The following is a 12719-nucleotide window of genomic DNA, read 5'->3' on the forward strand; positions in this document are numbered from 1 at the left end:
ATAGACACCTTTTTTTTCTTTTAGATTAATTTTATAGGATTTTTTCCTTTTTCTTTTAATAAAATGAGCATTTATTTCCTTATATATGATCATCACATTGCATTGCATTAAAAAAAAAAAAAAATTAATTTGGCTTAATTGATTGATTTTCTGGGTTTAATTAATCGTTTTTGGAATTGTTTGAGTTTCTTAATCGATTTTAATTTGGTTTTAAATCGATTTTAATCAATTAATTATGGGTTTTTGTTTTTTGAGTTCGTGAATCAATTTCTTGTTTTTTTTTCCTCGGTTTTTTAACTTATTTCTGGGATTTTGTTTTTATTTTTGTTTAATTTTTTTTTTGGGTTTTCTTCTGGGTTTTTGTTTCATTACTAGTTATTGATTTTCCTGGGTTAATTAGTCGATTTTGGATTTTTTTGAGTGTTTTCATCGATTTTAATTCGATTTTTAATTGATTTTAATCGATTCTGAGTCGATCTCCTTCTGGGTTCATTCGATTTAATTCTGGGTTTTTTTTTTTTAGTTCGTGAAAATCAATTTGTTTTTTTGAGTTCGATTTAATTCTCATTTTGTTTTTCATTCTCGTTTTGAAAATCAATTCGATTTTTTTATTTAGTTCGATTTAATTCTCGGGTTTTCACTAATTTCTGGGAATTTTGTTTAATTTTTTTTCTGGGTTTTTTTTTTCTGGGTTTTAGTTTTCTGGGTTATTTTTCTGGGTTTTTGTTTAATTTCTGGGTTTTTTTTATATTTTTGTGTGTTTTTTCTGGGTTTATTTAACCGATTTAAATCGATTTATGGGTACCATGCATACTGTTCTGGTTTTTATTTTTATTTCGCAGCTTATTTATTTTATTTAATCGATTTTTTTTTTGTTTGATGCAGGTATATTGATTTAGATGTAGATGTTAAATCGAAGAATAAAGATGCTGGATTAGTGATTTAGGTGTTATATGGGTTATTTTTTAATTTTAATGTTGTAATTTTTTTTTGGTTTTTTATTGTAATTTTTTTTTTTTATTTTAATGTTGGAATTTTAGTCTTGTGTAATTTGATTAATTTAGTTCTTTTAAATTGGAATTGTTGTATGAGTAATTTAGTTGTAGTTATTAATTTAGTTTTTTCACTCTTAAAAAGTGTACAATTACTAGATACTGATGAATATATATGTGTTTTTATGTATTTTACATATATATATATATAGTTTCTACTACAATTTAAGTGAAATAAATGCAAATTTTTTATTTTTTATTTTTGTTTTTTATGGCCATTATTGTCACCGGTTAACCGGTGGCAATACTTGTTAATACCATTAAAAAAAATTGCGGGAAGCATTATTGCCACCGGTTAACTGGTGGCAATATTTGTTTTTGCCACCGGTTTTGAACCGGTGGCTTTTTAATAAGATTATTGCCACCCCCCAAATGGCCACCGGTTCAAAACCGGTGGCATAGGGGGGTTTTGAACCGGTGGCCAATTCATATTTTCGTCTAGTGAGGGTAGAACGAAGTTGGTTGACCCTAATGAATTATCCTACTTTGACCTTATTCGATTGGGGAAAGATTGTCGTAGTGGTAAAGCTTTTCATTGGTTGCTTTATATGATTCCTGGACTTAGTATTATTAATGGTCTGAGGAGGATAGTAAGTGATGATGATGCGTTGGAGGTGGCAGCTATAGGAAGGAGGTTTAGGTATGTGGAGTTATATGTGAGTCATAGTGAAAATTCACCAGATCTTGTCCTAGAAGATCAAACACACTTGCAGCCAGTAGTAACCCAAGCTTCTCAAAGTACACCTCAGACTTCTACACCAAAGAAAAACAAAGTCAGCAGGGGCCCACAACAAAAAAAATATTGATAAAAGTGAGGTTAAGTCCTAGGAAGACACAAACCACAGATTCACATTTAATTTCAAAAGTTTCTCCCCCTACCTAAAAAGAGAGCATCTTCCACCTCAATCCACATAAAAGAACCTTTTATTAGTCCTGTACCCACACCTAAGGCATCAATTCCAGATCTACAAATTGATAACCCACCTCTAAAAATCACAGAGAACCCAAACAACTCCTCACAGCTTGAACAACCTGAAGATGATGAGTTTGAGTGGTATGATGATAGGCCTGACAGTCCAATTCCCTTAAATGACCTTATTCTAGATTACAGTGTTGAAAGTGATGAGGGTGACCCTAATTATGATCCTAGAGTAGACAGAGGGAAAGGAGCTATTGGGAGCAAAGACAAAGGGAAAGCAGTAGCTGGGGATGGTGCTTTCTTTGGTGATGTGTTCACTGATGTTGAAAGTGATGAGGATGATTATATAGTTGAGGGTGGGGATGATTTACAGTTGGAGCAGTTAGATGTAGAGTTGGAGGCAGAGTTTGATGAAGCACTATTTAATGAAGAGTTGCATTCATATTCAGATGTTAGTGATGAAGAGTTTACATATACAACATCTAAGGAGAGGGTGAAGGCTTGTAACACCCACCTTGTTGAGGTAGCTCAATAGAAGCAAAGGGAAGCTACTGCAGGAAAGACTGTAGAAGAGTCTGCAGCAACTGAAACTGAGCAAGAGGTACCACCAACTTTTAGTGAATATGAAGACTCTTAGAATGAAGCTGATACACCTAATGAAAGTGAAGATGAGGGTGATGGTTACAGTAGGAAAAGGAAGTCTTCTTTGTTAGTTAGGCCAGACTGTGATTTTTCTCAGTTTCAGTGGAAAGTGGGTTTGAGATTTGCAAAGAGGGAATATTTTAGGGAGTCAGTGTCTAAGTATACAGTACTTCAAGGAAAGAATATGACATTTACAGTTGGGAACAGGAACAGGCAGCAGAGGTTAGGGGTTAAGTGTACTGAGGGTTGTCCTTTCTACATATATGCATCTTGGCATTCTAGAAAGGCATCATTTATTGTGAAAAGGGTGTGTAGCCAGCATACTTGCAATAGAAATATGAAAAAGAACAGGCAGCTGAAGGCTAGTTTGGTGGCTAAACAATTTCTTGAAGTTTTCAAAACCAGACCACATTGGCCTGCCAAAGAAATAGTTGATTCTGTAAGAAGGGCATTCAAGGTGTTGATGACTAGAGAATTTGCATACAGAGTGAAGTATGCTGCACACAAACAGCTACATGGCACAATGCATGAGCATTATCAGAAGGTTGGAGGATATTTGGCAGCCATGGAGCAATGTAGTCTTGGTAGTCATTGTAAGCTAGTTACTTTGGTTCCCAAACAGCCTAAACCAGTCTTTCTAAGGTTGTTTATTTGCTTTGAGGGTTTGTCTAAAGGCTGGAAAGAAGGATGCAGGAAATTTCTTGCTGTTGATGCCTGTTTTTTAAAAACATTTTTGGGTGGCCAATTGCTATGTGCTGTTGGGAGGGATCCAAATGATCAGATGTACCCAGTGGCATGGGCCTGCTGAGGGAGAGAATAACCACAGTTGGGAATGGTTTTTCAAACACTTGCAAACATCACTTGAGTTGGGGGAAGGTGAAGGTTTAGCCATCATATCAGATGAGCATCAGGTGTGTTGTATTTTATTGAAGTTAGTTTGTTATTGTTAGTTTGTTATTGTGATTACTTTGTGCTGTTAGACTTATAGTGTGTCATGTGTGTTGTAGGCAATCTTGAATGGTGTAGCCTCTGTTCTGCCTAAGGCAGAACACAAGCACTATGCCAGGCATGTATTTGCTAATTGGCACAAAACCTATAGGGGTGATGAGTTGAAAATACAATTTTGGAAGATTGTCAAATGTTACAACAACACTGATTATGAGGACGCCCTGAAAGAATTGAAGGAAATCAACCTTGATGCTGCACTTGCATTTGAAGCCTACAACCCTAAGTTGTTTTGCAGGGCATTCATGAGCACAGATATGAAGACTGATGCAGTAACTAGTAATATTGCTGAAACTTTTAATGGCTACATAATCAATGCCAGAACCAAGCACTTGTTGTATATTCTTGAGGATATCAGAACTAGCCTGATGCAGAGGTTGCTTTAGAAAAGGCAGTTGATGGAGAAATGCACTTCTGTTTTGTGTCCAAGGATTCAATCTAAGCTAAACAAAGAGAAAGGAAAGGCTAGTTATTGTGAGGTCCTTCCTTCTACATATTCTTTGTTTAATGTGACTTATAATTTTGATCAAGTTGTTGTCAATTAGGATGAAATGAGCTGCACTTGTAGAAAATGGGATATGTTTGGCATTCCCTGTTGTCATGCAATAGCTTGTATGTTCTTCCTCATTAAGGAAGCTGAAGAGTATGTGCATCCATGCTACATAAATGAAATTTACATGACAGCTTATGCAGGTACTGACCAAGTATCAAATTCATTCTTACTTATAACTAACATGTGGTTTCAAAATGGCATAACTGAGTTAATGTTTGATTAGTCAGTGTCTATACCACCTTTAGTAGGTGAAAAATATTGGCCTAAGGTGTCATATGAATTGGACCCACATGCAATCAAAATAGGACCAGGGAGGCCAAGAAAGAAAAGGGTGAAAGACCCATTTGAAAACCCATAGAAACCTGGTGTTTTGACCAAGACTGGTGCTGAGATGACCTGCTCTTTATGTAAGGTCAAGGGTCATAATAAGAGAACATGTCCTAATAAGGACACAATTGTGCCACCTGAACCACCAGCAAAAAGGCCTAGGGGGAGACCAAGGTCTGATGGACAGTCATCCAGCCAACCACAACAACCTGAAACACAACAACAACAGATGCATTCAGCTCTTCCCCACACCACTCAGTTACTGCACAGCCTACCCAACTTGGAAAAGGTGGAAGAGTAGTAAGGGGAGGAAGAGGCTCAAGGGGTGGTCAGGTTGCTGGGGGTAGAGGTCAAGCTCAGCAGACTACTTCTGCAGCTTCTGCCCCTGCTACTGTTGGGGGAACAGGACAAGTAGGGTCTGTGAGAGGAAGATGTGGTAGAGGTAGTGGTGGGAGAAGCAGGGGTGGCAGAGGGGGAAGACAACAAGGCCCTAGGGGAGCGGGAGTACTGTTTGGAGAAGATGGAACACCTATACCTAATGTATGGTTTTTGGTAACAAATCCTTAAACTTTTCCAAGGGTACTATAATTTGCATCCTAACATTGCATTTTTTTTTGTGACAAGTCCCAAGGGGAGCTTCCACTCACAAGCCAAGAGGCAGGACTATGTCAGTGAATCAGAATCAGGGAGCCTTGAATTTTTTGATCATGGGAAGCCAATCAAGTCAGCAGTCCACTGTACACCAGCAGACTTAGTAGGACTTAGATTTTAGAAGTGAATCTCTAGTTTAATTATCATATGAAACAATATTTCCAGTAATTTGCAACTGTGACTATGTGTGTTTTGTTTATTTTGCTCCCACCACTGTGATAATGGATGGGTAATGTTTCTGTAAACAATTATGTTGAACTAGGGGTGGCTTTAACTTTTGGAAGCCTTGAACTTGCTATTTATGGCAGAAATGAAAAAGTTGCATACTTTTGTTATAACATTGATTTCATTTCATCATCTCAATTGATTACAACAATGTCATAACACAAACAACTTTACTTCAAATACATCAGCACAATGGCAACAAATACACAAAGAAAAAACAAAATCCTAGAAAAATTGTCTCAGCCCTAGAAGTGTGCATCATCTCAATCCTCAATTGGCAATTTTCCCTTCTCATTTCTTTCACTTCTTCCTCCAATTTGTCTTTCCTTCCCTGCAATTTCTTCACTTTGTCATCCAACATTGTCTTTTGGAATTCCAACTCTGCTATAGTAGTGTCTTTCTCAAACAATAGAAACCGCCGCTCATCCTCGTTGTTTGATTCAATCCACTTCATGAAATTGCAATTTGTATCCTTCACAACAATTCGCACAACATAAAACAAACAAATTATTCATTTAACAACCCTAATTTACCACCAACCTTAATTAAACTCAATTACTCTTTTTAAAATAAAAATTAACAAATTCTAAAAGAATTAATTAACATACCAGCCATTTAGGACATCCAAAAAACTTTGCACCAAAGTTCTGCCCCTTCTTCACAGTACGCACAACAGCATTCAACCCGCAGCTACACTTGGTTGTGGAGTAATTAACTCCCCCCCTTGAGTTTGAAGACGACCCAGAAGACCCACCTTGGAATGACCTACCACTAGCCATTATGATTTTGATTTTGGAGAAATTATAAAGGAAGAGAATAGAGGAGAAAGCAAGGGAGAAGATTAATTTGTAACGGTCAAATAAGAGGGGAAGCAGAGTAAATAAAAGGAAATAAAAGAAAAATAAAAAAAACTTTAAGTTATAAAGTGGATGCCACGTAGGATATGACCGACATAAGTGGTAAAGGTGATCTGAAGGATTGTAGAAACAAAACACCCCCAAAAGTTGGGATTATTGTAGAATAATCCAAACTTGGGATTATATAAAAAAACGGAGCAAAGTTGGGATTAATATTTCTAAAAAAAAATACAATTGAAAGTTAACATGCACAATGAACATGCACACTTGAGTGCTAAAAGCCCATAAAGTGGAACGCTCCAACACTAATGTTATACTTAAATCATATGAAGCAACTTACGAACAGAAGATCAATTAAGATAAATAACAGGTTTTGTTTAGCAAAGGAGCTTGAGATGAGAACAATTAAGAATGAGAGCTATCTTGGCATCCCCACAATCATTGGTCAATTAAAAAATTATCGTTTGATTTGTTGCTTTAAAAATATTACTCCCTCCTTTTTTTTTGTATCACTTAATGATGTGCGGAGTTTTAAGAAAATAATATAATATTATGAGTAGGTAAATAATTTATTATAGTAAAAGTTAGATGGGGACCATGAAAGAGAAAGAATATGAGGGAGAGTAAATATTTTTATTATATAAGTGGGGACCATGAAAGAGAGAGAAATGATAAAATAATTTAAGTGGGATTTAAAGTAATAAAGAGAAATGATAAAATATAGTATAAAATTACCCAATAAGGAGGTGATGCATTTAAAAAAAAAACACCCATAAAAAGAAAGTGATTCATTTAAAAAAAAACACCCTTAAAAGAAAAGTGATGCATTTAAAAAAAACAGAAGGAGTATGATTTAAAGTAAAAAACAAAAAACTTTCTCTCTCTAAAACAGATCTTCCTTCTCTAGGATTCTAGATCCTTACCCATCCATCGCTATCATCATCCACCGCTTAACACCACCGCTTGCTCCCACCTCTCACAAACCACCAAAAATCAATTTTCAAAACGTTTTTCAGTTCGAAGTTGTCGCGTTCTGTTTGTTCTGTCGGATTTCCAAGTCTTAAACTGATTTGGTGGTGTTTTAATCCTGCCAATTAACCTCTGTTTGTTACCAAAGCTTGCGGCTCAACGTCGGCTTTTGAAGCTCGACAGTGACACACCCAGCTCATAGAAACTAAGACAGTTTGTGTTTTTTTTTCATTTCTCTGTTCGCTTTGGTGTTGCGACCGAGTTCCAGAAGGTGTGTTTCCCCAAATTGCTTCTTCTTCCTCTTTCACTCGAATTGATGGAACATCAATTGAACCGGAGTTCTTGTGGTTATAAACCCCAGAATAATCGATCATCCTCAGGCTATAACTTCTGTTTGCATCGTCATCTTAGACTTGGCAGATTCTTGGATTACCGAAATTTCTCAGAGATTCGAATTCAAGAGTGGGTGTCAAAGCAGTGGGTTAAATTTGGGGAAATCAAAGTCTAGAAGTTTGACAATATTTGCAGTGGCGGACTTAAAAATTTGACAATGGGGGACAATTTCAATAATTCAACTAACATTAACATGTTTTTTTTAAAAAAAAACGGTACACAATACAAATAATTCGGGTACATACTGGTTTAATACTTGACATATCCTAATTCATTTAAAAATTAAGCTTTAATATTCAATAATCATCTTTTTAACAATAATCATCCAAAATCTAACAAAACCAAATCACAAACTAATTCAATACACAAAGTTACAAACTAATTTACATATTAATTAAATTCACAAACTACTTGTCTACTTTCAAAGTTTCAATCTTCCCTTCACTATATTTACCAAATAATTCACAAAAACACAATTCAATTCACAAGCTAATAACAAATAAACTAAATCACAAATAAATTAAAAAACATGATTACATAAACACAATTACTCAGAAACTAGTTCATTAATTTTTGGGAAATTCCCATTGGTACCATCAAGGTTTTGACTTTTCCCAGCGGTACCACATTTTTTTTTTGACTTCCTAATGATACACCCCAGTTTTTGACTTACTAACTGACGTGATTAAGTCTGTTAATCAGACGTTAATAAGTTGGTTTTGTAGCAGCTTAGGTTTAAAAAAAAGGGAAAAGTCTATTATGCCCCCACTTAAATCATTTCCCTCCAAACTTTCCCTCTCTTATTTTTCTGTTATTTCCCACCAAAACAATTCCCTCCCTTTAAATGCGCCACTTCCTATTTTTTTCTCCATTTCATTTCTCCCCCATTACTGAATTTATCTTACTCTCCAATTGTTTGACATAGCTGGTTCTTCAAGCTCTGGTTTTTCTTCTGGCAGCAGACATGGAAGGTCCACCCAGGGAGAACCTATTTCAAGTGCAGACACTGTGGTTTTTTCATGTGGGTCACTGAAAATCAATTGATGGGAAACAGAACAGGGGAGAGAAATGTTGCTGAGTATGCTAATCTGAGAGAAGAATCCAATGAATTTACAGAGAGATCATATGAATTTGCAGCCTCGATTTAGTTTGTACCTGATTTTACTTTATTTTGTTGCTCTCAATTGAAAGTGATGTACTATGTGAAATTATTAGCAATATTAATTTGTCATGCCATATATTTGGTAGATTATTAGCAATTAAAGGTTGTACTGTTTGAATTTATGAATGACAAATGAAAAAAGGGAAACATCAATTAGCTTTGTGTTTTATATACTTTTTGAAATTAGTAATGATTCTAAGACAACCTTTTATCTAAATGAACTGATATCACAACTTTAAACAAGGCCAAAGTCGGCTGATTTCATATAACCAAAATGTAGATAGTTAACAAAGTTAAGTTCCAAACCAAAATATATCAATTCCAAACAGCAAACTACACTGTCAGAATCCAAAAATAAATACTTAAATTCCCTAGCTTTTACTGAACAAAAAATCAGCTTAAGTATCAAAAAAGAGAGTTGAATACATATAACTCTCTGCTACTGTATACAAACTTAGAGAATCAGATTAGGCTTGAGATTGGTTCAATGGTTGGGTAGGAATCTGTGAGGCATTCAATTCTAATGGATGTTCAGCTGAGGGTCTTCCTTGATTCATGGACTTGGATCCTGCAGCCTCAGATGTTGCTGTCTTTGAAGCTTTTGCTGCATTAGATTGATCTCTGACCCTTGGGTTCTTGATGACAACAGGCTCAGAAGTCTTCAACTCTTTTCCAGTTAAGCCCCCCTTATAGGTTGCCTTATTGTGCCCAAAGCAACCACACTTTCTGCACTTCACTGTTTTGCTTCTTTTGCCTGGTTGCACTTCTCCTTATTCTCTTTTTCTATTCCTACTTGGCCTTCCAATTCCCCTCTTCATCTTAGGGGGCATGATAATTCTACTTGAGTCATCAGAAGGCCATTGTTCTGTGTCTGGAATAGGGTTAATGCACACACTGTAAGACTGCTTATATGTCTTCACAGAGTACCAGGAGCTAACAAAGTCATGTGGGTCTAACTTTGCATCAATTAGTGCCCTAATGGCATGCCTACATGGTACCCTAGATAATTGCCATGCCCCACATGAACAAATTTTCTTGTTAAGGCTCAGAGGGAACTGAGATCTACCTTCATGGATTTCATACTCCCCTGGGCTGGACTTGTACACTCTACAGTTTGAGCTTGCCTTTCCTATCTCTTTCACCAGTTTCACAATCTTTGGACAAATGTCTTCATCTTTCCAAGACTTTGCATTCTCAAGCCTTGTTGCAATTCTCACCATGCATACCCTCCTTATGCCTGCATATTCAATCTAAATTAGACAACTACTCACAATTTATAAACATTCAACTGAAGTAAACAAGTTATGCACAATATACCTTCTAGCAAAGTTAATACAGGCCTACACCTATTAACTCCAAGTGTGGAGTTAAAGCTTTCCACAAAATTAGATGTATTGGATTCATTGCATACATCAGGGTCAAATTTATGCTTACTCCACTTGGGTTGTTCCCTCAAGTCTGCAAACCAAGACATGACTACATCACCTCCATGTTTCTGAAGCTTCTCCATAGCTTTCCTGAATGTTATATGCAAATGTTGAGAATTGCAGAATGTGAATGCACATGTGAAAGCAGAAGTTGAGTAGTATACCTGAATGTGAAAGCAGAAGTAGCATTACAAGCTCTCCAAAACAGGACATACAAGAGAGGGCCTGGAAACTTCTTTTTGTAGTTCCTACTAAGGTGCCTACAACAGAACCTTTTGTCAGCTTCTGGCCACACATTGTCCAAAGCTAATTCAACTCCTTGAAACAGTGATGAATTAGATAAGTATGCATATATATATATATCAAGAACAAAACTGAACAACAAAATTAAAGTTAGGTACTTGCATTTTGCCTATCAGAAATGATTGTCCAATGCTTTCTTGAGGACTCTTTGACAATATTCAGCAAATGCCAGAAGAAATAGCTCCATGACTCCTTGTCTTCTTGGCTTACTACAGCATAGGCAATGGGAAAAATCTCATTATTGCCATCTATACCCACAGCAGATAGCAATATGCCCCCATAATTTCCTTTGAGGTGTGTTCCATCTACACCAATCAAAGGTCTGACACCTCTAAGAAGGCCCTTCCATTGTCCAGTGAAAGAAATGAATATGCTTGTAAACTGAAGCTGCTTAGGTAGGGACTCAGATTCTTTCCAAGCAAAAAAAGCTTTACTTCCAGGGTTTGTTTCAATGGACATTTGAGCATACATAGGCAGTAAAGAGTATGACTCATCATGTCCTCCAAAGAGCTGCTCAATGACAAAACTCTTTAACTGTACAAAGTGGACTGTCTCATGTATATGCCATATCTTTGGAAAAGCAACTCATTTAGTGCTTTGCCAGGAATGTCAGGGTTAGCTCTGATGTCTTCCATAACCTTCTGAGAAGCCCACTTAACATTGCATATGGGGTTGTATGTCTCTAACCCCCTGCAAGTATGCACATTGGGCCATATCTTCTTAATGGCCCAGGTTCTGCCATCTGAAAGTCTGCTTGCATGTAACCTCCAGTGACAACACTGAGATTGGCACACTTCAGTGTACCTCTTATTTCCAGCATACTCAACATTAATAGCAAATCTTTCTTACACAGCAAAGTCTTTCAGTGTATCCTTAAAGTGTGCTTTATCTATAAAAATCATCCATGGTCTGAGTTGAATCTTGCCAAAATCTGCATCCTCATACATCTCTCCATTCTTGTACAACCTTTTAAAGTAATCCTCATCATCTTCATCATCTAAAAATTCAAACCATTTCCCTGGTTTCCAATTATCCTTTATTTTAGGAATCCTTTGAAGCTGTACCAGGCTACCAGCTCATCTGCAGGTATATCCCCCTTTGGTGCTACTTCTCCATCAGAATCTTCTTCATCACAATCACCCTCTCTTTCTCCAGATTCACTACTTTGCACAACAAACTGCATATTTTTCCTTCTCACCTTTATACTAGAGACTTGACCCTCCTCTTCACCCTCATTCAAACCAGAGCTAGTACCCTCCACCTCACTCTCATTCCTACCAGATTCATCACTTTGGACGAAAAAATCCATCTTCCTTCTCACCTTTAATTTTCTAACTGGACCCTCCTCTTCACCCTCATTCAAACCAGTACTAAGGTCATAATCTTGATTTTTAATCATACATGACTCAACACCAAGCATCCTTCTCTCTATGGCAGCAGTACCAACCTTTAACCTTAACCCCTTTCTAATTGCTGTGGTCCTGGGAAGCTTTTTTGCAAAAACAGAGCTTTGAGATGATTTAGGCAAAAGTTGGACATTATAATCAGCTGTCTCAGTCACTGTAATAGGTGAAAATCTTGGGCTCCTTCTCAAAGGTAAGCTCTTGAAAACAGTATTTGGTGACCTAGGGGATGGTGGTTGCATTGGGGTTGATTTAGTGGCAGCTTTCTTTTTTTCTTTGCAACATTGACCTTCTTTGCCTTTTCTATCCTTGCCATGGAAGCCTCAAACAGTTTCCTACCCTTGGTATACTCATGTTCATTTTGTTCAGGAATTAGTTCATCTGCTGGTGAATCATGATCAACATACCTAGGTGGAGATGAATCATTTAAAATGATCTCTTCTATGGAAGGCTGAGAGGGATCTCTTTGTGATGATTGTGTTTGGGGTGCAGTGTTATTAGTGGATTCATCAATCTTAGGAGATCCTGTTTGGGGTGCAGTGATCTTAGTGGATTCATCAATTTTGGGAGGTTCTGTTTGGGGTGCAGTCAACTGTGAAGATTCATTAGTTTGGGTTGCATGTTTGGACTTCCTTAAGTTCATGATCATTATATTAAGAGGACTTGGTTTTTTGGCAAACCCAACCCAAATGTCATACACATCACACTGACCTAGGCTCTGAAACATCTTATATAAATCAGTATCATCTAATAAAGGGTTATGCTTTTGATTGTAAGCATAATTAAAGGAAGGGTTTATGATAGGAAACTCGGGATCTATGTCAACATTGT

General features: G+C 36.7%; 2 protein-coding genes across 2 annotated transcripts; both read right to left on the bottom strand.

Moving 5' to 3' along the window:
* Positions 1-5486: 5486 nt before the first annotated feature.
* LOC145559639 (uncharacterized) lies at positions 5487-6454 on the bottom strand. The gene is made up of 2 exons (XM_081621035.1): positions 5983-6454; positions 5487-5846 (listed from the first exon to the last, which is right to left on the bottom strand). Exons 1-2 carry the CDS (start codon positions 6151-6153, stop codon positions 5559-5561), a joined length of 459 nt encoding a protein of 152 aa, XP_081477161.1. The 5' UTR covers positions 6154-6454; the 3' UTR covers positions 5487-5558.
* A 3071-nt stretch (positions 6455-9525) lies between these two features.
* Positions 9526-11314, bottom strand: LOC145557499 (uncharacterized). Its single transcript, XM_081618676.1, has 5 exons — positions 11173-11314; positions 10584-11033; positions 10347-10488; positions 10073-10272; positions 9526-9992 (listed from the first exon to the last, which is right to left on the bottom strand). Exons 1-5 carry the CDS (start codon positions 11312-11314, stop codon positions 9526-9528), a joined length of 1401 nt encoding a protein of 466 aa, XP_081474802.1.
* Between the last annotated feature and the right edge of the window lie 1405 nt (positions 11315-12719).

This window comes from Chenopodium album, chromosome 9, assembly GCF_948465745.1.
Source record: "Chenopodium album chromosome 9, dcCheAlbu1.1, whole genome shotgun sequence".
NCBI lineage: Eukaryota > Viridiplantae > Streptophyta > Magnoliopsida > Caryophyllales > Amaranthaceae > Chenopodium > Chenopodium album.